Source organism: Cetorhinus maximus, chromosome 4, assembly GCF_964194155.1.
Source record: "Cetorhinus maximus chromosome 4, sCetMax3.hap1.1, whole genome shotgun sequence".
NCBI classification, from domain to species: domain Eukaryota; kingdom Metazoa; phylum Chordata; class Chondrichthyes; order Lamniformes; family Cetorhinidae; genus Cetorhinus; species Cetorhinus maximus.
In genome coordinates this window covers 84434822-84455717 of record NC_135882.1, presented here as the reverse complement: position 1 = coordinate 84455717, position 20896 = coordinate 84434822, and the positions used below count along the sequence as shown (strand labels likewise).

Here is a 20896-nt window from a genome sequence, read left to right as displayed (position 1 = left end):
TCGTAATTGAAATGTGACTACAAAGAGTATTGCAGGTTACTTCTTCTGACTATTGAAAAGTTCCTAATACATCAGCTTTTGTGGTCATATAGGGAGTGAATTTCTGTGGGGGTTTGTCTGCTATATCTCTAACAGAAAAGCCAAGGAAGCTCCAGGACAACAGCGTAATCACATTTTGTGCCAGTTTTTCAGGGTTTCTGCAGATCATTTACTGAAGCTGCAAAGGACAAATGGAAAAACCCCAACGGAAGTTCACCCTCGAGGCAGAGCATTCCCAAGGCCTTCTGTTGAGGGCTTCAGAGTCAGACTCATGGAGGCCACACCCCTTTTTTATGGCACCGGCTACCATAAATCAGGTAGGTTTAGAGGCCCAGCCACTTTCAAGTCCCAAGGGCAAATAGGGATGGTCAATAAATGCTGGCCTAGCCAGCGACGCCCACATCCCATAAATAAATAATAAAAAAAGGTAGGTTTGTCAGTGGTTAGAATGTGGGGGTGGGCGCATGGGTTGGGTACTCAGGGTGGGGCAGAGTCCGGCACTTGTTGGAGGGTCGCACAGTCAGGAGGGGACAGTCGGGCAGTCAGCAGTGAGGGAGGTTGGGTTGAATCGGGCTGGGGGATAGTAGGGAGTTGGGGGGGGAAGTCCCATGGTGGGGGGGGTTGACTGCGGGAGTTCCATTTGGGGGGATGGTTGGCGGTGGGGGAGTCCCCTCGGGGTTTGGGCGGGAGATACCCGTGAGGAGCGGGGAGGGGGAAGTCCCATGGTGGAGGGGGGGAGCCCTGTGGGGCAGATAGACGGTGGGAGGGGATTGGGGAGGAGGTGGAAATCCCATGGGGGGTAGTCGGGGTGTGGGGGGTGGGGTGCGGTTTGGAGATGTGGAGGGTGTCTCATAGGGGTCGATGCATGGGTTTGTACAATAGTTACTCAGAAGCCAGATTTGGTTTTGATTCTTCTAACTTTTTCTGGGCAACTATTGATGTAAGACAGTCAGAACCCCAGCCAATGTTTTGTGATTTAAGTCGCATGTTCGGATGGCTCCCAGTGCAGGGCAATTGTCCATTGCTGTGCAAACCTTACCTGGGAACTTGCCGGGTGGGCTCCCCAGCGCAGCTTTGGGGTGCCCGGCAGTTACACTACCCTGGCGCTCGGAAGTTACAGCCCTTAACTGAGTGGGAAAAAATTTGGCAGATAGAGTGCAATGTGGGAAAATGCGAGGTTACCCACGTTGCAGGAAGAATAGAAAAGCAGAATATTATTTGAATGGAAAGAGTTTGAAGAATGCTGCGGTACAGAGAGATCTGGGTGTCCTTGTACATGAATCATAAAGAGTTAGTATGCGGATACAGCAAGTAATTAGGAAGGCAAATGAAGATAGATATGCTCAGACACTGTCCTGAGGAACTCCTGCATCAATGTTCTGGAGCTGATTGACCTCCAACAACCATTACTATTATCATTTGTGCTAGGTATGACCGTGGCAACCGGACAGTCTCTAACTGACTTCAGTTTTACTAGGGCTGCTTGGTGCCACACTCGGTCAATTGCTGTCTTGATGTCAGCAGCAGTCAGTCTTACCTCAATTCTGGAATTTAGGTCTGTGTCCATATTTGGATCAAGGCTGTAATGTGGTCTGGAACTGAATGGTCCAGATTGATGTTGCTCAGTAGCACTTTTCATGACTCTTTCCTTCACTTTGTTGATGATTGGGAATAGACTAATCAGGTGGTATTTGGTCAGGTTTGATATGTCCTGCTTCCTTTTTTGTTGACAGGAAATGCATTACAATTTTTCGCACTGTAGATGGATGCTAATATACTGGAACAGCTTAGTTAGGGGTACGACTGGTTCTGGAGCATTGATCATCAGTGCCACAGCTGGGGTTGTTGTTGAGATCCATAGTCTTCACTTTGCTGTGGCTCAGTTGATTGCACTCCTGCTTCTGTGTCAGATGGTAATGGTTTTATGCCTCAATCCAGATTAAGTGCTGCACTGTTAATGACAAGAGATTATTTATATTGTGCCTTTAATAAAAGTCCCCAACGTGCTGGTCACATATGGAGATATTAGGCTAGATAACCAAAAGCTTGATCAAAGAGGCAGGTTTTTAGGACAGTCTTGAAGGAGGAAAGCAAGATAGAGGTTTAGGGAGGGAATTCCAGAGTTTAGGGCCGAGGCAACTGAAGATGAGGCCACCAATGGTGGAGGGATTACAATCAGGTTTTCTCAAGGGGCCAGAATTAGAGGGGGACAGATATCTCAGAGTATTGTGGGGCTGGAGGAGATTACAAAGATAGGGAGGGGTGAAGCCATGGATCACTTTGAAAACAAGGATGAGAATTATAAATTCAAGGCATTCTTGACCAGGAGCAGCAGCATAGGTCAGTGAGCACAGGAGGCCAAGGTGCCTTCTTTCATGTGAGATGTTAAACTGTGGCCCAGTCTGTGATGTCAAAAATTCCATTAGACTATTTCAAAGACAATCAAGGGAGTAATGTCCTGGCCAATATTTAGCCCTCAAACAACATCACAAAAACAAATTATCTGGTGATTATCACAGTGCTGTTCGTGCAAATTAGCTGCTGTATTTCCTACATCTCCTGCCAACGCAAGATGACCACACAAGATGGCTGCCAATACCCTCTTGCGCGTGCACTCTGGTCCGCTTATGTGCAGAAATCCACTGTTGTCACTCCGCTGTGGCCAGCCTGTCAGTTCCTTTGCACATGTGTCAATATACCAAGCACATCTCATTACTCATCAGTCTTGGCAATGTGCTTTAGACCAACACAATCCCAGTTCTGCGCACCGCAGTTTAATGTGAACATTTAGGAAATATCGAGAGAAAATATTTTGACATTTAAAAAAGATAGGCCATGATTTCAAGTTCTGAATTATTTTCCCTTATAGCTTCTGAATGGCTGGTTATGTGCTTCCAGCATTTTCTCTTTTGGTTTCAAATTTACAGCATTGTTATTTCTTCTTTGTCTTTAAAATTAGTCCAGGATGAACAGAATATGAATTTCATGTAAAGGGCATAAGAAGTTGGGGAGGTGATGGCATTGTGGCACTGTCACTGGACTTGTAATCTAGAGACCCAGGGTAATGCTCTGGGGGCCTGGGTTCAAATCCCACCATGGCAGATGGTGGAATTTAAATTCAATAAAAATCTGGAATTAGAAGTCTAAAGATGACCATGAAACCATTGTTGATTGTTATAAAAATCCATCTGGTTCATTAATGTCTTTTAGGAAAGGAAATCTGCTGACCTACATGTGACTCTAGACCCATGGCAATGTGGTTGACTCTTAAATGCTATCTGAACAAGGGCAATAAATGCTATCGCAGGCCTAGCCAGCAACACCCACATCCCATGAATGAATAAAAAAAAGTGAATAGTGCCATGCCTAATGCCACCTTTTGTTTACATTGTGAAGAGGAACTGTTCTAACTTTATTTTGCATTGTAAAACATTAAGTCAAATACATTAAATGCACTATAATGCTGTGCAAAGAGATCATGAAGTCACATACAAATGAATGCATCATGGTGCATCATGCATGTGCGAGTTTTAATTGCATGCTTGACAGGGCAACACTTCTTCAGCAGTGTTCTTCTGCAGCTCCATTGTGCTTCATAAATAAGCAATATTACTGAATCACTCATTCACTTTTTGAAAATAGCAACCTCAAAATTATACACAGTAGCATTACCTCAGGTAATAAACAATGCAACTTCTGCAGTTGCTGTCCATTTTTGATACCTATGTATTTCAGAATATATGAAGAAGTATGAAATAAAAGCAGAAAATGCTGGAAATGGACATTAGACCTGTCAGAATCTATAATGATAAGTGATGGGTTATAGCTCTTTGGATATGCATTCTTCATCTTATCCCGTGTTTGTTCTGTATGAATGCACACTGACCTGATGTGCTGTTCCAACATTTTGTTTTTACTTCAGAGTTCTAGCATTTGCAGCTTGTCCTTTTTATTTTACAGGTGTACAAGTGACCAATGGATACACTCAAGTATTCTCTGAAATTCCATCACATATAACTGAGTCAATAGCAATAAACACAAATCCCATAATACTATACCACATATCCCCACTCATCAGTAACCCCTGCATTAATTCAGCAAACAGAAAAAAAACCTGAAAGACTTTATCTGTTTTGGTGTCTTGTCCTATTATGGACTTTATTAGAATAGTTGTTTTATAAATAATAAATTTTATAAATAATAATAAATGAAATTAATAAATGACAAATCAAAAGGGAGAGTATTGATAAATGAGGATGAAAACTGAGAGACTAAAAACAGATTGCAGCATCTTACAATAATCAAATAATCTAAAAGAAAGAATCCAAAAATAAAGAAAAAGCAAGGCCAATTATACCAAGCTGCTTAAAATGCAACTGTTATGATTTGAGCAGCGCCATCTTTTCTCCTGGCCGCTGTCTACTCTGTCACCCAAGATGATGTAACAGAGTAAAACAGTGCAACTGTGCATGCATGGCGTTGGCAGCAAACGCAGCCTTCCTACATTAAAACAGTGACTACACTCCAGGAGTACTTCATTGACTGTAAATGCTTTGAGGCATCCGGTGGTCATAAAAGGTGTTATATTAATGCAAGTTTTATTTTTCCTTCCAGTGCACTCAGCTGTTTCTTCCTATCATTTAAAGTAATGAAGGCAACAACCTCAAGAGCAGGGTGAGAAATATCATCCACTAGACACTTCCAGCTAAGATGCTGCAAACACTTAAGTCTGTCATTTATACTCATATGCCATTGTTGAGGATGGGGTGTTCCTCCCTTAGTTGCTTATTGTCCACCACTATTCACAACTGAATGTGTCATGGTACAGAACTTTAACCTGATCCGTTGGTAGCAGAATAATTCTGTTCAACGTGCTGCTTCTGTTGTTTAACAAAGTATGTAATCCTGTGTTGTAGCTTCCCCAAGTTGGTACCTCATTTTTAGGATGCCTAGCGATGTTTCCAGCATACTCTTCTACATTCATTGGACTTGGGATTGTCAGCTGGCTTGAGAGTAAGGCAGAAATGAAGGATACAGGTGGCATACAATTCTGCTGCTGCAGATAACTACACCTCATGGTTGCTGTGGTTTGAACTGCTAACTCTGTTCTTAATCTCTTTCACTTAGCACAGGGACAAACCATGAAAAGGGATAACCAGGGAGTGTATGGTGATCACTCCAACTAATGTGTCATGAACAGAGCGATGTGCAACAGGTAGACTGGTGAGGACAAGGTCAAGTAGGTTACTCCCTCATGTTTATTTTCTTACAACTTGTTGCAAGCCCAGTCTGGCAGCTATGTCAATAATCAATGGTGGTACTAATACGCCACTTTCGATGAGGGACATTGTGGCCCCTACCTAGAGTACATTATGTGCTCCTAGTACCCCAGTGCATCCTCCAAGTAGTTTTGAACATAAAGGAATACTGATTTATCAGCTGTGGGAGGGCAGTAGGTGGTAATTGTAAAACGATTTATTTGACTATCTTCAACCTGAATTAATGATACTTCTTAGGATCCAGGATCAATGTTGAGCTGGGTCACAACACATCCAGGAAGGTTGATGAAGAAATCTGATAGGCTACTGTTATAGGTATAATTATCTGAGTATGACTATATCCAGAGGTTGCTTGACTAGTCTGTGGGACAGCTCTCGCAATTTTGGAACCAATCCTCAGATGTTAGTGAGGAGATTTCTTGCACAACCAACTGGACTAGGTGTGCCTTTACTGTGTCCCGATTAGATGCAGCCAAGTTGTCTGTTCTGTTTTATTCTTAATTTTCTTTACGCTGCTTAATAGAACTGAGTGCTTGCTAGTCTACTTCAGGGGACAATTAAGAGTCAATCACCTTGGTGTAGGCCTGGAGTCATGTTTAAGCTAGACAGGGTAAATATGGCATGTTCCTTCTCTATTGGACATTAGAAAACCAGTTAGGCTTTTATAACAATCCAACAGCTTCATGGTCACTTTTGCTGTTACCATTCTCTTATTTCCAGATTTGGTTTTAATACAAATTCAGATTCTCAAATTACTATGGTGGAATTTGAATGCATGATGTCTGAACTATTAGTCTAGGCCCCTTGATGACTAGCCCAATGATAACCATATGATACTCTATCAGCTTCAAGCCTATCTTTATTTCTTCATGCTTTCCCATTTCAGAAAGCACACTTTGAACTAATAATGAAAAAAACTCTGACGTTTTCTTCCACATAGCTGTTATTCCACAGAAATCACATATTTATTTAGTTGTAAATGTTGTACGATTTGTTGACAGAAAACAGAGGTAACAAGAATGTGAATATGAGAGGTCAAAGATTGCTGGGACATTGACAACATTTTGCAACATTTCTGCTGGGACTATAAATAATTAAATGGCTGAAGAGGGTTTATGTTGTGCACTTTCTGAGGAAGAAAGGAGTCAGAATGCAACAGAAGGGTACTCCTCCCACATACCATTATCCTGTTAACTGAACACAAAGTGAAAGACTAACTTACCTCGACTTTTTTGAGGAACATTATATACGTTAGCTAAGATTCACCAAGAAAGCTGTGAAACAGAGTTATCCTGAATGCTGCAATCTGACTGGCAGCCAAACTTTAGAATTGACAGGTTGTCAAGGTCACTTCAGCCTGAATGAACTCTTATGCCTCTGGCTAGCTTTGCTGTATCCATCAATGTGCTAGTGACACTAGTTTCAAAAATGAATGTTTCCCCAAAGTAGATAGTAGAAGGGCTGGCTAAAAGTTTGAACAAAAAGGTGGTCATTAAGGAAGTTCTTAAGAGAGGAAACAAAGGTAGAGAGATCTCCAGCACATAGCATAGCATCCAATGGTGAGCCAAAGAGAGTGAAGGATTTACTAGAAACCATATGTTGGAGGAACGCAGGATGCTCAAAGGATTGTATGGCCTGAGGAGTTTGCAGAGCTTGGAAGGAACAACACCGTGAAGGATTTTAAACACAAGTATCATAATTTTTAATTTGAAGTGTTGGGGAAACCAGGGGCTAATATAGGTTAGAAGCACAGGGGTGTTCTGTGAGCAGGACTTGGTGCAGGATAGGATGCGAACAGCAGGGTTTTGGATGAGCTGAATTTATGAGTTTACAGGGAGGGTGGAGGTTGTGAGGCTGACCAGGAGAGGTATAAAATAGTCGATTCTAGAAATTACAAAGACATGGATGTGCTTCGATTGAAGATGGTCAGAGACCATAGTTCAGGTGCTGATGTTATGGAGCTGGAAGTGAGTGATTGGACAGTATATGGGGTTGGAATCTCAGCTTGGGGTGAAGTCTGGTGGCTGAAGAGACAGAGTGAGATAAATTGGTGGCCAGCATACAGTTTGTAGAACGGACTAATGACAATAGCATTAGCCTTTCTAATCTTTAACTAGAGGCTGGTGGATGTTGGATATGCACTCTGACACCAGGTGCAGTGAAGGGGTAAGGCCATACAGGCATTTGAATATGAGGAAGAGATTTTAAAATCTGAGGCGTTAATTGACCAGGAGCCAATGTAGGTCAGTGAGTAGAACAATGATGGGTAAATGTAACTTGTTGCGAATTAGGAAACATGCGGCAGGGCTTTGGTTGAGCTGGAATTTATTTTGGGTGGAAAATAGGAGGCCGGACAGGAGGGTATTGGAATATTGAATCTGGAGGTAAGAAAGGCAAGAATGAGTGTTTCTCCATCAGCGGAATGAGCTGAGGCAGGGTTTGAGATAGGCAATATCGCAGACTTGGAAAGAGGTGGCTTTGATGATAGTGAGGCTAAGGGGCCAGAAACTTAGCTCAGGATCAAATAGGACAGAGATGGTGAACAGCCTAGTTCAGCCTAAAGCAGCAGCCAGAAAGGGAGATGGAATCAATAACGTTTGTGACAGGGGTTGAAGATAATGGGCTAAATTTTGTCTCTAATGGTCAAGTCTTGCTACTGGGGCCAAAATGGGAACCAAGCATGTTCTAGCAATTGATAGGACCATAGGGTGGCATTTTGCCGGCAGCAGACAATTAAACAGCCACCACCAGGGCTGCCGTCCTCAAGAACTGCCAGCCCAATCAGAGGGCCAGCAGCTTGGCAGCCTCAGCAGCCTCTGCTAGCGGTAGCCAAGGCTGAGGCCGCAACCTCAGAGAGAGGGCACCTCAATGGTGGGGTGCCCTCAAAGAGAGATAAGCTAGGCTTGGGCAAGCAGGGCCAGGTAGATAGGCCATGGTGATCAGGGGGGTGGGGGTGAGGAGGAAATTGTGGTGCACTGGCAGCATTGTCTCTGTAGGAGTGGCCATTGCCACCGAGGGGACCCTCCATGGACCATGGTGTGCTGTTCAAGGAGGGCAACCACTCACTCCCCGGAACCTGGTGGGAGGCTGCCACGGCTTACTTGATGGTCTCCCTGTGTGTCGGTGGGTCTTCCCATCATGGGCAATATGCCCCCAGGTGCAGGAAGAGACCCTTAATTGATCACTTGAGTAGCTCAATTGGCTGCCCAGTGGGAGGCCATGTTGTCAAGGTCCTCACTGCTGGCAGTATGACATGACACCAGGACGACATTTAGTTCTGCTCCCAACACCTTCCCCACCACATTGCCAGCCTTCCCACTTCCCAAGCAGTCTCCAATGAATCAAGAAAATTCAGTATTTGATGTTCCAATAAAAGAGAATCTCGAAAAGATGAGAGTTTAGGGCCAGGATACAGTGGGGGAACATTGAGGGATGTTTGGTCCAGTGAGCTAATGGACGGAGGGATGAAGCAGAGGCAGCTGAACAGATAGTCTCATCTTAGTGACAAGTGGTCCATGAGCACCTCATGCTTGTTGTTGGAGGTGAGGGTGGAGGGAGCAGGGAGAGGGATTTAAGAAAACAGACGGTGCTGGAGGAAGGTTTTCTTTGCATACAGAACAGAACAATGCTGGAGTAGTGGGCAGTTTGACATAGCAGACATTGTTGCGGTCTACCCAGATCTGGTGACGAATGACTAAATCAGTTGAAAGACTCAAGCACTTTCAGCATTGTTCACTATCAATGGTAAGTACATTCTGTCTTGGTCCTACGTACATGCACCAGAGTTTCTTTCTCCAGGTTAAAACACCATTTTCCATGATTGTCCCATTCCCCTAGTACATCTAAATCCTTTTTTTCCAGAAGGCTGTACTCCATTACAGATTTAACACTTGTAAAAATTCTAGTGTAATCTGTAAATCTTCTGACCATATCCCAACACCACTGCTCAAGTCATTCATAAAAGCAGTGAGTATCAATCACTGGAGGATACCATGAGTAACCTGCCACCAGGGCAACCCACAACTGTGGAATACAACATTTCCCCTGTCAAATTGGAGTCAATTCCTAATCCAGTGTATTAAATTCCCACTGATATCACAAGATTATATCTTGTGAAGTAACCTAGCGTGTGATACAGTATCAAAGGTTTTCTGAAAATGTCAATCAGATTAACCTTATCCACTAACCTTTTAACTTCTTCACGAAACTCAATTAAGCTTCTAGACACAACCTTCTTTTCTGGGAGCCTTATTGAATATCACTAATGGCCCCTTCTCTTTCCCAATGATCACAAGGAACATCTATTAGGATCTTGCTATGCATCTTTCTTATGATAGATGATAGGCTGATGGGCCTGTAGTTCCCCGGCTCTGATTTGTCTACTTTTTTGAAAACTGGAGATAGACGATCTACCTTCCAATCTAAAGGAACAATTCCGACTTTATTGAAGAGATGAGTAAAGGGCTCACAGAGCACCTATACCATCTCCTTGACCATCCTTCGCTGGATGTCATCTAGCCTTAAATATGTTGAAATTTCTGATTCTATCCAAGATGAAATCTCCATCTATTTTAATATTTATCACGTCATTTACTATAGTACATTCCAGAGCTGAAATATGAAGAGAATCGCAGCATAATCCTCTGGCTCACTCAAAAGGATACCAACAGGGAAAGTATTAAAAAACATGCCTGTTCCTCAGATGGTGTTTCTCAAAACTTTTTAGTTGAAGGACTGCTTTTCAAATGGATTAGCATCACAGATCATCCTCATCTAAACTAAAACACTATAAACTCCTTGTGCATTTACATTTCTACATGGAGTCTACATGTGAGTCCAGATCTGCAGTAATGCGATTGATTCTGAAATGGCCTAGCAAGCCACTCAAACCGCTAAAAAGCCAATAAAAAGGAATGAAACTGATCACCTGTTATCGATCTAGGCACCTGAAACAATAACGGCAATCCCAGCCCTGTTGACCTCTGGGGGTTTGTGCCAAAATTGTGAAAGCTGTCTCACAGACTGGTCAAGCAACAGCCTGACATAGTCATACTCATGGAATCATACCTTACAGATCATGTCCCAGACATCATCACCATTCCTGGGTTTGTCCTGTCCCACCACCAGTAGAGGCACAGTGCTGTACAGTCGGAAGAGAGTTTCCCCGGGAGTCCTTAACATTGACTCCAACCCTCATCACGTCAAGCATGGGCAAGGAAACCTCCTGCTGATTACCATGTACCACCCTCCCTCAGCTGATGACTACTTGGAGGAAGCACTGAATGTGGCAAGGGTGCAGAATGTACTCTGAGTGGGGGACTTCAATGTCCATCACCAAGAATGGCTTGGTAGCACAAGCACAGACCAAGCTGGCCGAGTTCTAAAGAACATAGTTACTAGATTGGGTCTACGGCAACCAATAAGAGGGAAAAACATACTTGACCTCATCCTCACCAACCTGCCTGCTGCAGATGCACCTGTCCATGACAGTTTCGGTAGGAGTGACAACTACACAGTCATTGTGGAGACGAAGTTCCGTCTTCACATTGAGGGTACACTCCATCGTGCTGTGTGGCACTACCACTGTGCTAAATGGGATAAACAGATCTAGCAACTCAAAACTGGGCATCCATGATGCACTATGGGCCATCAGCAGCAGCAGAATTGTACTCAACCACAATCTGTAACCTCATGGCCCGACATATCCTCCACTCTACCATTACCACCAAGCCAGGGGATCAACCCTGGTTCAATGAAGAGTGCAGGAAGGCATGCCAGAAGCAGCACCAAGCATAACTAAAAATGAGGTGCCAACCTGATGAAGCTATAACGCAGGGCTACTTGCTTACTAAACAGCATAAGCAGCAAGTGAAGGACTGAGCTAAGCGATTCTACTACCAATGGATCAGATCTAAGCTCTGAAGTCCTGCCACATCGAGTCGTAAATGGTGGTGGACAATTAAACAACTCACTGGAGGAGGATATCCCCATCCTTAATGATGGAGGAGCCCAGCACATCAGTGCAAAAGATAAGGCTGAAGCACTCAACAATCTTCAGCTAGAAGTGCCAAGTGGATGACCTCCTCCGGAGGTCCCCAGCAACACAGATGCCAGTCTTCAGCCACTTTGATTCACTCCACGTAATATCAAGAAACGGCTGAAGGCACTGGATGCTGCAAAGGCTATGGGCCCTGACAATATTCCAGCAATATTACTGAAGACTTGTGCTCCAGAACTTGCCGCACCCCTAGCCAAGCTTTTCCATTACAGCTACAACACTGGCATCTACCCGGCTATGTGGAAAATTGCCCGGGTATGTCCTGTACACAAAAAGCAGGACAAATCCAACACTGCCAATTTCCACTCCATCAGTCTACTCTCAATCATCAGTAAAGTGATGGAAGGGGTCATCAACAAATGGCTATCAAGCGCCATTTGCTTCGCAATAACCTGCTTGCTGATGCTCAGTTTGGGTTCCGCCAGGGCCACTCAGCTTCTGACCTCATTGCACCCTTGGTTCAAACATGGACAAAAAGGCTGAACTCCAGACATGACGTGAGAGTGACAGCCCTTGAGATCAAGGCAGCATTTGACTGAGTGTGACATCAAGGAGCCCTAACAAAACTGGAGTCAATGGGAATCAGTGGGAAAACTCTCCACTAGTTGGAGTCATACCTAACACAAAGGAAGATGGTTGTGGTTGTTGGAGGTCAATCATCTCAGTTACAGGACATCACTGCACGAGTTCCTCAGGGTAATGTCCTAGGCCCAACCATCTTCAACTGTTTCATCAATGACCTTCCTTCCAACATAAGGTCAGAAGTGGGGATGTTCGCTGATGATTGCACAATGTTCAGCACCATTTGCGACTCCTCAGGTACTGAATCTGTCCATGTGCAAATGCAGCAAGACCTGGACAATATTCAGGCTTGGGCTGACAAATGGCAAGTAACAGTCATGCCATACAAATGCCAGGCAATGACCATCTCCAACAAGAGAGAATCCAACCATTGCCCTTTGATGTTCAATGACATTACCATCGCTGAATCCCCCACTATCATCATCCAGGGGGTTACCATTGACCAGAAACTGAACTGGGCTAGCCATTTAAATTCTGTGGCTATAAGAACAGGTCAGAGGACAGGAATCCTGCAGTGGGTAACTCACCTCCTGACTCCCCAAACCCTGTCCACCATCCACAATGCACAAATCAGGACTTTCATGGAATACTTCCCACTTGCCTGGATGAGTGCAGCTCCAAAAACACTCAAAAAGCTTGACACTGTCCAGGACACAGCAGCCCACTTGATTAGCACCCCATCCACAAACATTCACACCCTCCACGCCCGACGAACAGAGGCAGCAGTGTGTATCATCTACAAGATGCACTGCAGAAACTTACCAAGGCTCCATTGGCAGCATCTTCCAAACCCACGACCATTACCATCTGGAAGGACCAGGGCAGCAGAAACATAGGAACACCACCACCTGGAAGTTCCCCTCCAAGCCACTCACCATCTTGATTTGGAAATATGTCAAAATCCCGGAACTCCCTCCCTAACAGCAATGTGGGTGTACCTATGCTACATAGACTGCAGCGGTTCAAGAAGACAGCTCACCACCACCTTCTCGAGAGCAATTAGGAATGGGTAATAAATGCTATCCTAGCCAGTGACATCCACATCTTGTAAATGAATTTTTAAAAAGTTTGGTTTAATCATCATTCCAGATTGGGTTGCCAACCCTCCAGGATTGGCCTGGAGTCTCCAGGAATTGCCTATCGCCAGGAAAGCTGTGTGCAACCCTGGAGAAAAATCATTGAACATTCAAAAAGATTGTTTTTTTTTTGTTATTTTCTTTGAACATTTCTCTTTGAAGTATTGAAAATGGGAGAAAAAGGCAGTTTGTCTGACAGTCAAGCATCATCCAATTGGGTAATGAGTCTTTTTGCTTTCCAATTGGTGTAGGAAGGCAGTGCATCACAAGGACAGACGTGTTGGCCGACTAATGGCTGAAGCGTGGGGGAAAGTCCTGTGATGAAACCTCCAGGAAAACATTTCATCACAGCTGGCAACCCTAATTCCAGGCCCCTGGACAATTCTGATATATTGTGGCTCCTTCCTTTCGCCCCCATCCTCAGCCCTGCAAGTTCATTCCAGAGGTCCCTGGAGCCTTTTGTCTCCTCTCTTGGAATTCTCAGCCTGGAGCCCCACTAATCAGTGTCCCTTTCCAGAAGAGCCCCACTGCTCTCCCACCAGTGTCTCACCGTGTGAGTGCACCAGGCTCTGTGGCCTGAAATCCAACTTGGTGTGGGAGTTCTTTGCTGCGCCCCCCAAGCAGACAAAGGAAACTGAACAGCCAACAATTTACACCCAATTTCCACCCTCACAGCGATGGGATCCGTCCCATTCACATTATTCCACGGAAAAGTGGAAAATATCTCTAGACCCCGAAGGCCATGGATCAGTGTGAGATACCTCAGATGTTTGACTGTAGCAGAAACAGCTTCTGACATGATGCCCTTTACCGCTCGCAACGGAAACCGTGCATCATTAGAATGATCAGGTTAGTGTATCCTCCTGTATAGAAAATTCTCATTTACTTCCAATTAGCAAGTCGAATCCTAAATAAAAATGCTGAGCTAAAAACTGACAGTGAAGCATTGGAGAGCATCAGAGCTGTCAACGGGAATCCTTCTCCCGAAATGGAGATACTGTGAGAGCCTGCCCAGAACCACATTGCAAGAGAGAACATCTATGGATCTGTTATCAATTAAAATGGAATTCTGACCTAACCCCTCACTCTCACCTCCCCCCCAACCCCCCCACCGGACAGGATAAATTGAACAAACTTGCATAACATAATCATGCTTAAAGTGTTGACATTTCAGAATTAAATTGTACTTACTACCCTTACCCCACTTTTAAGAACATTGGGCTTAAAACCAAGAAAGGCCAGCCAGCGATATACACAAAAAAATAAACTGGGGTGGCCAGAAGACAGAGCACCCTGGTTGGTCAATCATACCCATGGTGAAGAGGGAGCTGTTGTTTTGAGGACTCAACCAGACAGAGACAGGGTGCCAAAGAGGCAGCTTGCTCGATTAAATAGCTACATATTCAGATGGTATTTGAAGCACAAAAACAGGCCAATCAGCCCACTGGTCCATACCAGTGGTTATGTTCCACAAAAGCCTCCTCCTACCTTTCTTTATCAAACCTCATCAACACATCCTTCTATTCTTTTCTCCCTCATATATTTATCTAGCTTCCTCCAAAATGGATCAAGTAGAATGGATTAAGACTGGTCAATATCGGGCCAATATGACTAGCAGTGTGACCTAGGGACATGGGTGTGCAGCATGTTCATGGTGGAGGGATTCCCCAGGGCAATTGCAACACAGGTTATTTATGTGGAGCTGAGAGGAGCAGTGCTGCTCCTACCTGCCTAAAGAAATAATTTCAAACTTACCTTTGCTGAGTCTCCTAGGCTCTATTGACTGTGGAAGTGATTGGAACCTGCACAACACATAGATTCAGCCCTAAAGAGGCACTCCATGGAGGTCTTGTGGCCCAATGGATAGTGTCCCTGTTTCTAAACTAGAAATTCTGGGATAAAGAAGGTGTATTAATAACACAGCCCCAACAGGTTGAATATCAACTTGTAAATGCTTCCAACATGTGCCAATGTCAGGTGGTAAGAGCGGAGATATTCCTGCTCAGCCATGTGATGGAAAGGAAATTTGGGCCGCGATCGTCACTATCCATGGTGCTCGGGCTGCAGTGACACCGAGTCTTTGAATAGGGTGAATGACAAAGAGATATTTCTCTCTCAATTTTTGCTCATGACCAGGTTAACACCAGTGTTATGTTATTTACAACCCAGCTAGCGACTGCGGCACCCGAGGCAGGTGTCAAGAACTGGAAACATCGAAAAGTTTAGGTGTCGAAACGTTATTCTTTCTGCTCGCTGGAAATCTCCGATTGCCAGGTGGGAATCTCACATCCTATAACCCCGACATCACCGTCCTTCTCTCCCCCTGCCCTGTTAGAGCTAACTCCTTCCCTTGCTCTTGGTCTGCCTGTTTCTGTCGCCTCACCTTCAGCGCCAGTTCGATGTCGAAGTCCCGGGCTCTGAGGAATTTGAGAAGGAATTCATTCTCCAAGCCCAGTGGCCAGGCTGGGCTGTGCTTCAGCGCTCGGAGCCGGAGCTCCGAGATGGAGCGAAGCATTGAGCCGGAGTAAAGTTGGTCCTCAGGCGGATCCTCGCCGCTGTGACCCGGCTTCCCTTCCTGCGGATTGTACTCGGCCGACATGCTCTCCACTGTTTTCAGTGACTGGAGTTGGCAGCAGCCGCTCTGGAAACCCACGATCCACTCGGCCTTTTCCAGCTATGATACTTTTCAGCACCATAGCACCTAAAAGTTACACCGGAACTTCACTTGTAGGCGGGACCAAGGCGACATCCAACCGCATATAATCGTTCCACTTGCCCTGATTGTTTTGCTGTTTTCTTACACAATAACTGGGCTGAGTTATGTTGCAAGGTGTTGGCCAACACGGGGAGAGCAGAAGAGAAGCCAGATTCTTTCTTTTTTGGTCAGTTTTATTTTCCAGTGAGGCCCAAACTCTGATGCCCCAGTGTGCTTTTTTTTAAGGCTTTCAAAATAATGTTAATTTTATTGCATAAAACAATTTTATCGAGCTGGCCGAGGCTGTTGAGTTAGCCAAGAGCTGGAGAGATTTCAGCAGAACATGCAGAAGGTCATTGAATACCAGGCCTTACTGCCAAAACAAAGTTTCGTAACTGATAAAACAAACATGAAAGGTTCAAAATCGTTCACTGACCACTGATAAACCAAAACTTAGACACAGCCGCCAGTCACCATGGTCTCGCTGTTCTTTAGTTGGGATCTTGCCTCATCGTCTTCCAATTGCGCTTCAATCTGCGCATCCATTTCTCCCTCCACTTGGCCCTCATGGTCTGGAAGGGAAGCAGCTCGAACTCGCATTGTGGTCGCAGTTATGCCCCAGTGTACGTGCACACATTGCACAGGGAGAGCAGGCGGCCAACGCGCAACTAGCGTTTTCTTCTCTATTATGTCACTCGCTCTTACGGCCAGAATTTGTGGGGTTTCGGACACTCTGATCACCTCTCCGGATCTGATCGCAAATTCTGGATTTAGCGCAGGCACAGATTAACAGAGAAATTCGGAAGTTATTCACTGCTCTGCCACAGGTTGCCCTATGCCCTCCACCTAACCCCCTCCGCAACCCCTCAACAAATCAATTGACTGGATGAGGCTTGTCCTTTTCTGATCTCATATCACTGTTAGAACCCCTATTGCAAAGTCAAGCTTTAATCAGAGGTGTAACTGGGTTTTTAATGGTGATCTGATTGATAACTACTGCTGAACATTGTACAATCATGTGTGAACATCCCCACTTCTGACCTTATGATGGAAGGAAGGTCATTGATGAAGTAGCTGAAGATGGTTGGGCCTAGGACACTACCCTGAGGAACTCCTGCAGTGATGTCCTGGAGCTGAGATGACTAACCTCACAACCACCTTCCTTTGTGTTAGGTATGACTCCAACCAGTGGAAAGTTTTCTCCCTGATTCCCATTGACTTCAGTTTTGTGAGGGCTCCTTGATGCCACACTTGGTCAATTGTGGCCTTGATGTCAAGGGCAGTCACTCTCACCTCACCTCTTGAGTTCAGCTCTTTAGTCCATGATTGGATTACTGAGGTCAGGAGTTGAGTGGCCCCAGTGGAACCCAAACTGGGCGTCAGTGAGCATGTTATCGCTGAGTATGTGCCACTTGATAGCACTGTTGATGACACCTTCAGTCACTTTGCTGATGATCGAGAGTAGACTGAAGGGGCGGTGATTGGTTGGGATGGATTTGTCCTGTGTTTTGTGGACAGGACATACCCGAGTAATTTTCCACCTTGCTGGGTAGATGCTAGTGTTGTAGCTGGAACAGCTTGGCCCGGGGCATGGCTAGTTTTGGAGTACAAGTCTTCAGTACTATTACTGGATAATTGTCAGGACCCATAGCCTGTGCAATATCCAGTGCCTTCAGCCATTTCTTGATATAACGTGGAGTGAGTTGAATTGGCTGTAGACTGGCATCTGTGATGCTGGGGACCTCAGGAGGAGGCCGAGATAGATCAACCACTCGGCACTTCTATCTGAAAATGGTTTCAAATGCTTCAGCCTTGTCTCTTGCACCAATGTGCTAGGGTCCCTCATTATTGAAAATGGGGATGTTTGTGGAGCCTCCTCCTCCAGTTGTTTAATTGTCCACCATCATTTACAATTGAATGTGGCAGGACTGCAGAGTTTAGATCTGATCTATTGGCTGTGGGATGCTTAGTTCTGTTTATTGCATGCTGCTTCTGCTGTTTGGCACGCAAGTAGTCCTGTGTTGTAGCTTCACCAGGTTGATATTTTTAGGTATGCCTGGTGCTGCTCCTGGCATGCCCTCCTGCATTGAACTAGGGTTGATGCCCCAACTTGATGTTAATGATAGAGTGGGGGATATGCCATGCCATGACATTACAGATTATAGTTGTATACAATACTGTTACTGCTGATGGCCCACAGCACCTCATGGATGCCCATTTTATAGTTACCAAATCTGCTCAAAATCTATCCCATTTGGCACAGTGGTCGTGCCACACAACACGATGGAGGGTATCCACAATGTGAAAACGGGGTTTCGTCTTCACAAGGACTGTGCAGTGGTCAATCCTACTGATATTGTCATGAACAGATGCATCTATAACAGTTACATTGGTGAGAATAAGGTCTAGTAGGTTTTTTTCACTTGTTGGTTCCCTCACCAACCTAACCTCGTAGCTTCTCCAACCTAACCTTGTAACTAAAATCCCTCATCCCTGGAACGTTTCTGGTAAATCTCCCCTGCACCTTCTCAAGTACCCTCACATCCTGACAAAAGTAATGTGACCTGATCTGGACACAATACTCCAGTTACAGCCTAACCAGATAAAAAGGTTCAGCTTTTTCCCTGCTTTTTTACTCAATACGTCTATTTATAAAGCCTAAGATCCCATATGCTTTGCTAACTACTCTCGCAATATGTCCTGCCAACTTCAAAGATCTTTTCACATGAACCTCCCTCTGTCCCTGCACACTCTTCAGAACTGTGCCATTGAATTCTATATCCCTATCTCAATCCCTTCTGCCAAAATGCACCCCATACTACTATGTATTAAATTCCACCTGCCACTTATCTGCACATTCTGCTAGCTTATGTCCCATTGCAGTCAACTGGTCTCATTCTCACTGTTTACCTCCAGGTTTGGTATCATTGGGAAATTTTGAAATTTTACTCTGTTTTCCAAGTCATTTATATATCCATAAAGGCATTGGTGTCAGGAGTAACTCTTGAAGAACACCACTATAGCATAAAGGGTTAATGTTAAAAGTGTAAATCAACAGTCTACATCATCAAAGATGTAAGATCATGTGACAACAGAGTATGCTGAGAGATAGTTCTGTGTGAAGCTTTGTGCTGTGCATTGTTAGTAGAATGTTCAATAAAAGTTAACTTTACCAACAGCCTTGCCTCCAGCAGTACCTATAAATCCTCCCCATGGACAACCCCATCTAAGACTCACAGAGATGATAACAGAACCACTATATACCATCCTCCAGTGTGAAAAACAAACATTTACCATGGGCTGAAATCTCCGGTCGGTGAGAGGGGCGGGGCCCATTCACCGACGTGTAAAATGACGCACGGTGACATCGGGTGGGCGTCCTGACGTCACCATGCGTCATTTTGATTTTCAGTTCGGTGGGCATGCAGCTGACTCGGCTACGCGCCCACTGAACCGTCAAAGGCCTATTAAAAACTAATTTAAACAATTAAATGAGCTGTCCGTCCAACCTTAAGGTTGGTGGGCAGGCGAAGAGCCCAGACGGCCATTGCGTTTTTCATGGAACCTCATCCAAGAGTGAGATGAGTTTCATGACGTGTTTAAAAATTCAATAATTTTTTTTTTAAATCATTGATATGTCCCAGCTCATGTGACACTGTCACATGAGGGGAAATGTTTTAAAAGTTTTCAAATACTTTATTTAGAAACTTTAAACTTAAACAAATCTCCCTGAGGCACAAAGGTGCCTCAGGGAGATTTCTGTGCTCTTTCGTGCACTCCCAACTCGGGGAATACCCTCCCCGCCCCATCTGCACAGGGAGCACTCAGCACTTCCAGGTGAGCGTCACACTGGGCAGGCCTTAATTGGCCTGCCCATATAAAATAGCGGCGCGCACCCGATTGGGGGCACTTATCGGGATCGCGCTCGCTCCCGCCCACCCCTGCACAACCCTCCCCAATGGGGGTCAAAATTCAGCCCCATGACTTGTTGTATTCTGTCCTTGAGGCATTTTTTTTTCCCAAGCTGACAGTGACACTCCTATTCCAGGAGCCTCAATTTTGTTAACCAGACTTTTATGTGATACTCGGTGACTTTCTTCAAATCCATGGCATTCCCTTCATCAACTTTCTCTGTTGCTTCATCAAAAAATTCAATCAGTTTTGTCAAGCACAATCTGCCTTTTGAAAATTTGTGCTGGCCCTCCTTAATTCAAACCTTTCCAAGTGCCTGTCAGCTCTTTCCTTGATTTATTGTTTCCAAAACCTTACCCACTACTGATGTTAAACTGACCAACCTTTAGTTATCAGGAATGTCTTTACAACCTTTCTTGAACAAGTGTGCCACATTTGCCACTTTCCAATCCTTTGGCACCTCCCCCATATCTAGGAAAGATTGGAAGATTAAGGCAAATCTTTCTGCTATCCCCACCCCCACTTCCTTTAGCAACCTGGGATGCAAGCCACCTGGACCAGGCAGCTCATCATTCTAAGCATAGCCAGCCTTTCCAATACTTCATGGATATCAATTTTCTCTCCAATCCATTATCTCAGTCATTCCTGCTTCTACCAATATTTTTCAGGTTCCTCTTCCTTAGTAAAAACTGATACAAAGTACTTATTAAGTATTCTAGCATTTCCATAGCATTGCCTCTCAGCATATCTTTGTCCCTAATAGGACCAGCCTACTTACTATTTAAATGCCGGTAGAAGATTTTTGGGTTCCCTTTATTTTAACTGCATTCTGAGCTCATATTCTCTCTTTTCCAGTCTTACTTTCCTCTTCACTTCACCTCTCAATTTATTATTCTTGGCTTGGTTCTCTTTTGAAGAATTCATCATTTCTTGGTTCACCATATTCTCTGCTATCTTCCTTGTTAATCCAAAGAGCCCTGACTTTGATTCACCGACCTTTCGCCCTTGTTTAATGCATTTCCTTGAAGGTCACCCATTGTTCCATTTCCTGTCAATCTTTGGTTTCATTTTACCCAGGCTAGATCCCCTCTTATGCTATTGAAGTTAGCCCTCTTCCAAATTAGAAGTTCTACTTTAAATTGGTCCTTGCTCTTCTACAATAATCATCTAAATCTAATGATACAATGATCATTCTTACCCAAATGTTCCCCACAGGCACCTGGTCTAGTTGGCTCAGCTCATTCCCCAGCACCAT

At 44.6% G+C, this 20896-nt stretch overlaps 1 protein-coding gene across 1 annotated transcript in view; it reads right to left on the bottom strand.

The window, feature by feature from the left end:
- The window catches only part of ttpa (tocopherol (alpha) transfer protein), a 62934-nt gene extending 47024 nt beyond the window's left edge, over positions 1 to 15910 (bottom strand). The window contains exon 1 of the mRNA XM_078540429.1: positions 15418 to 15910. Coding sequence (XP_078396555.1) covers positions 15418 to 15633 — 216 coding nt within the window. The 5' untranslated portion in view covers positions 15634 to 15910. The remainder of the gene's footprint in view (positions 1 to 15417) is intronic.
- Positions 15911 to 20896: the final 4986 nt, after the last annotated feature.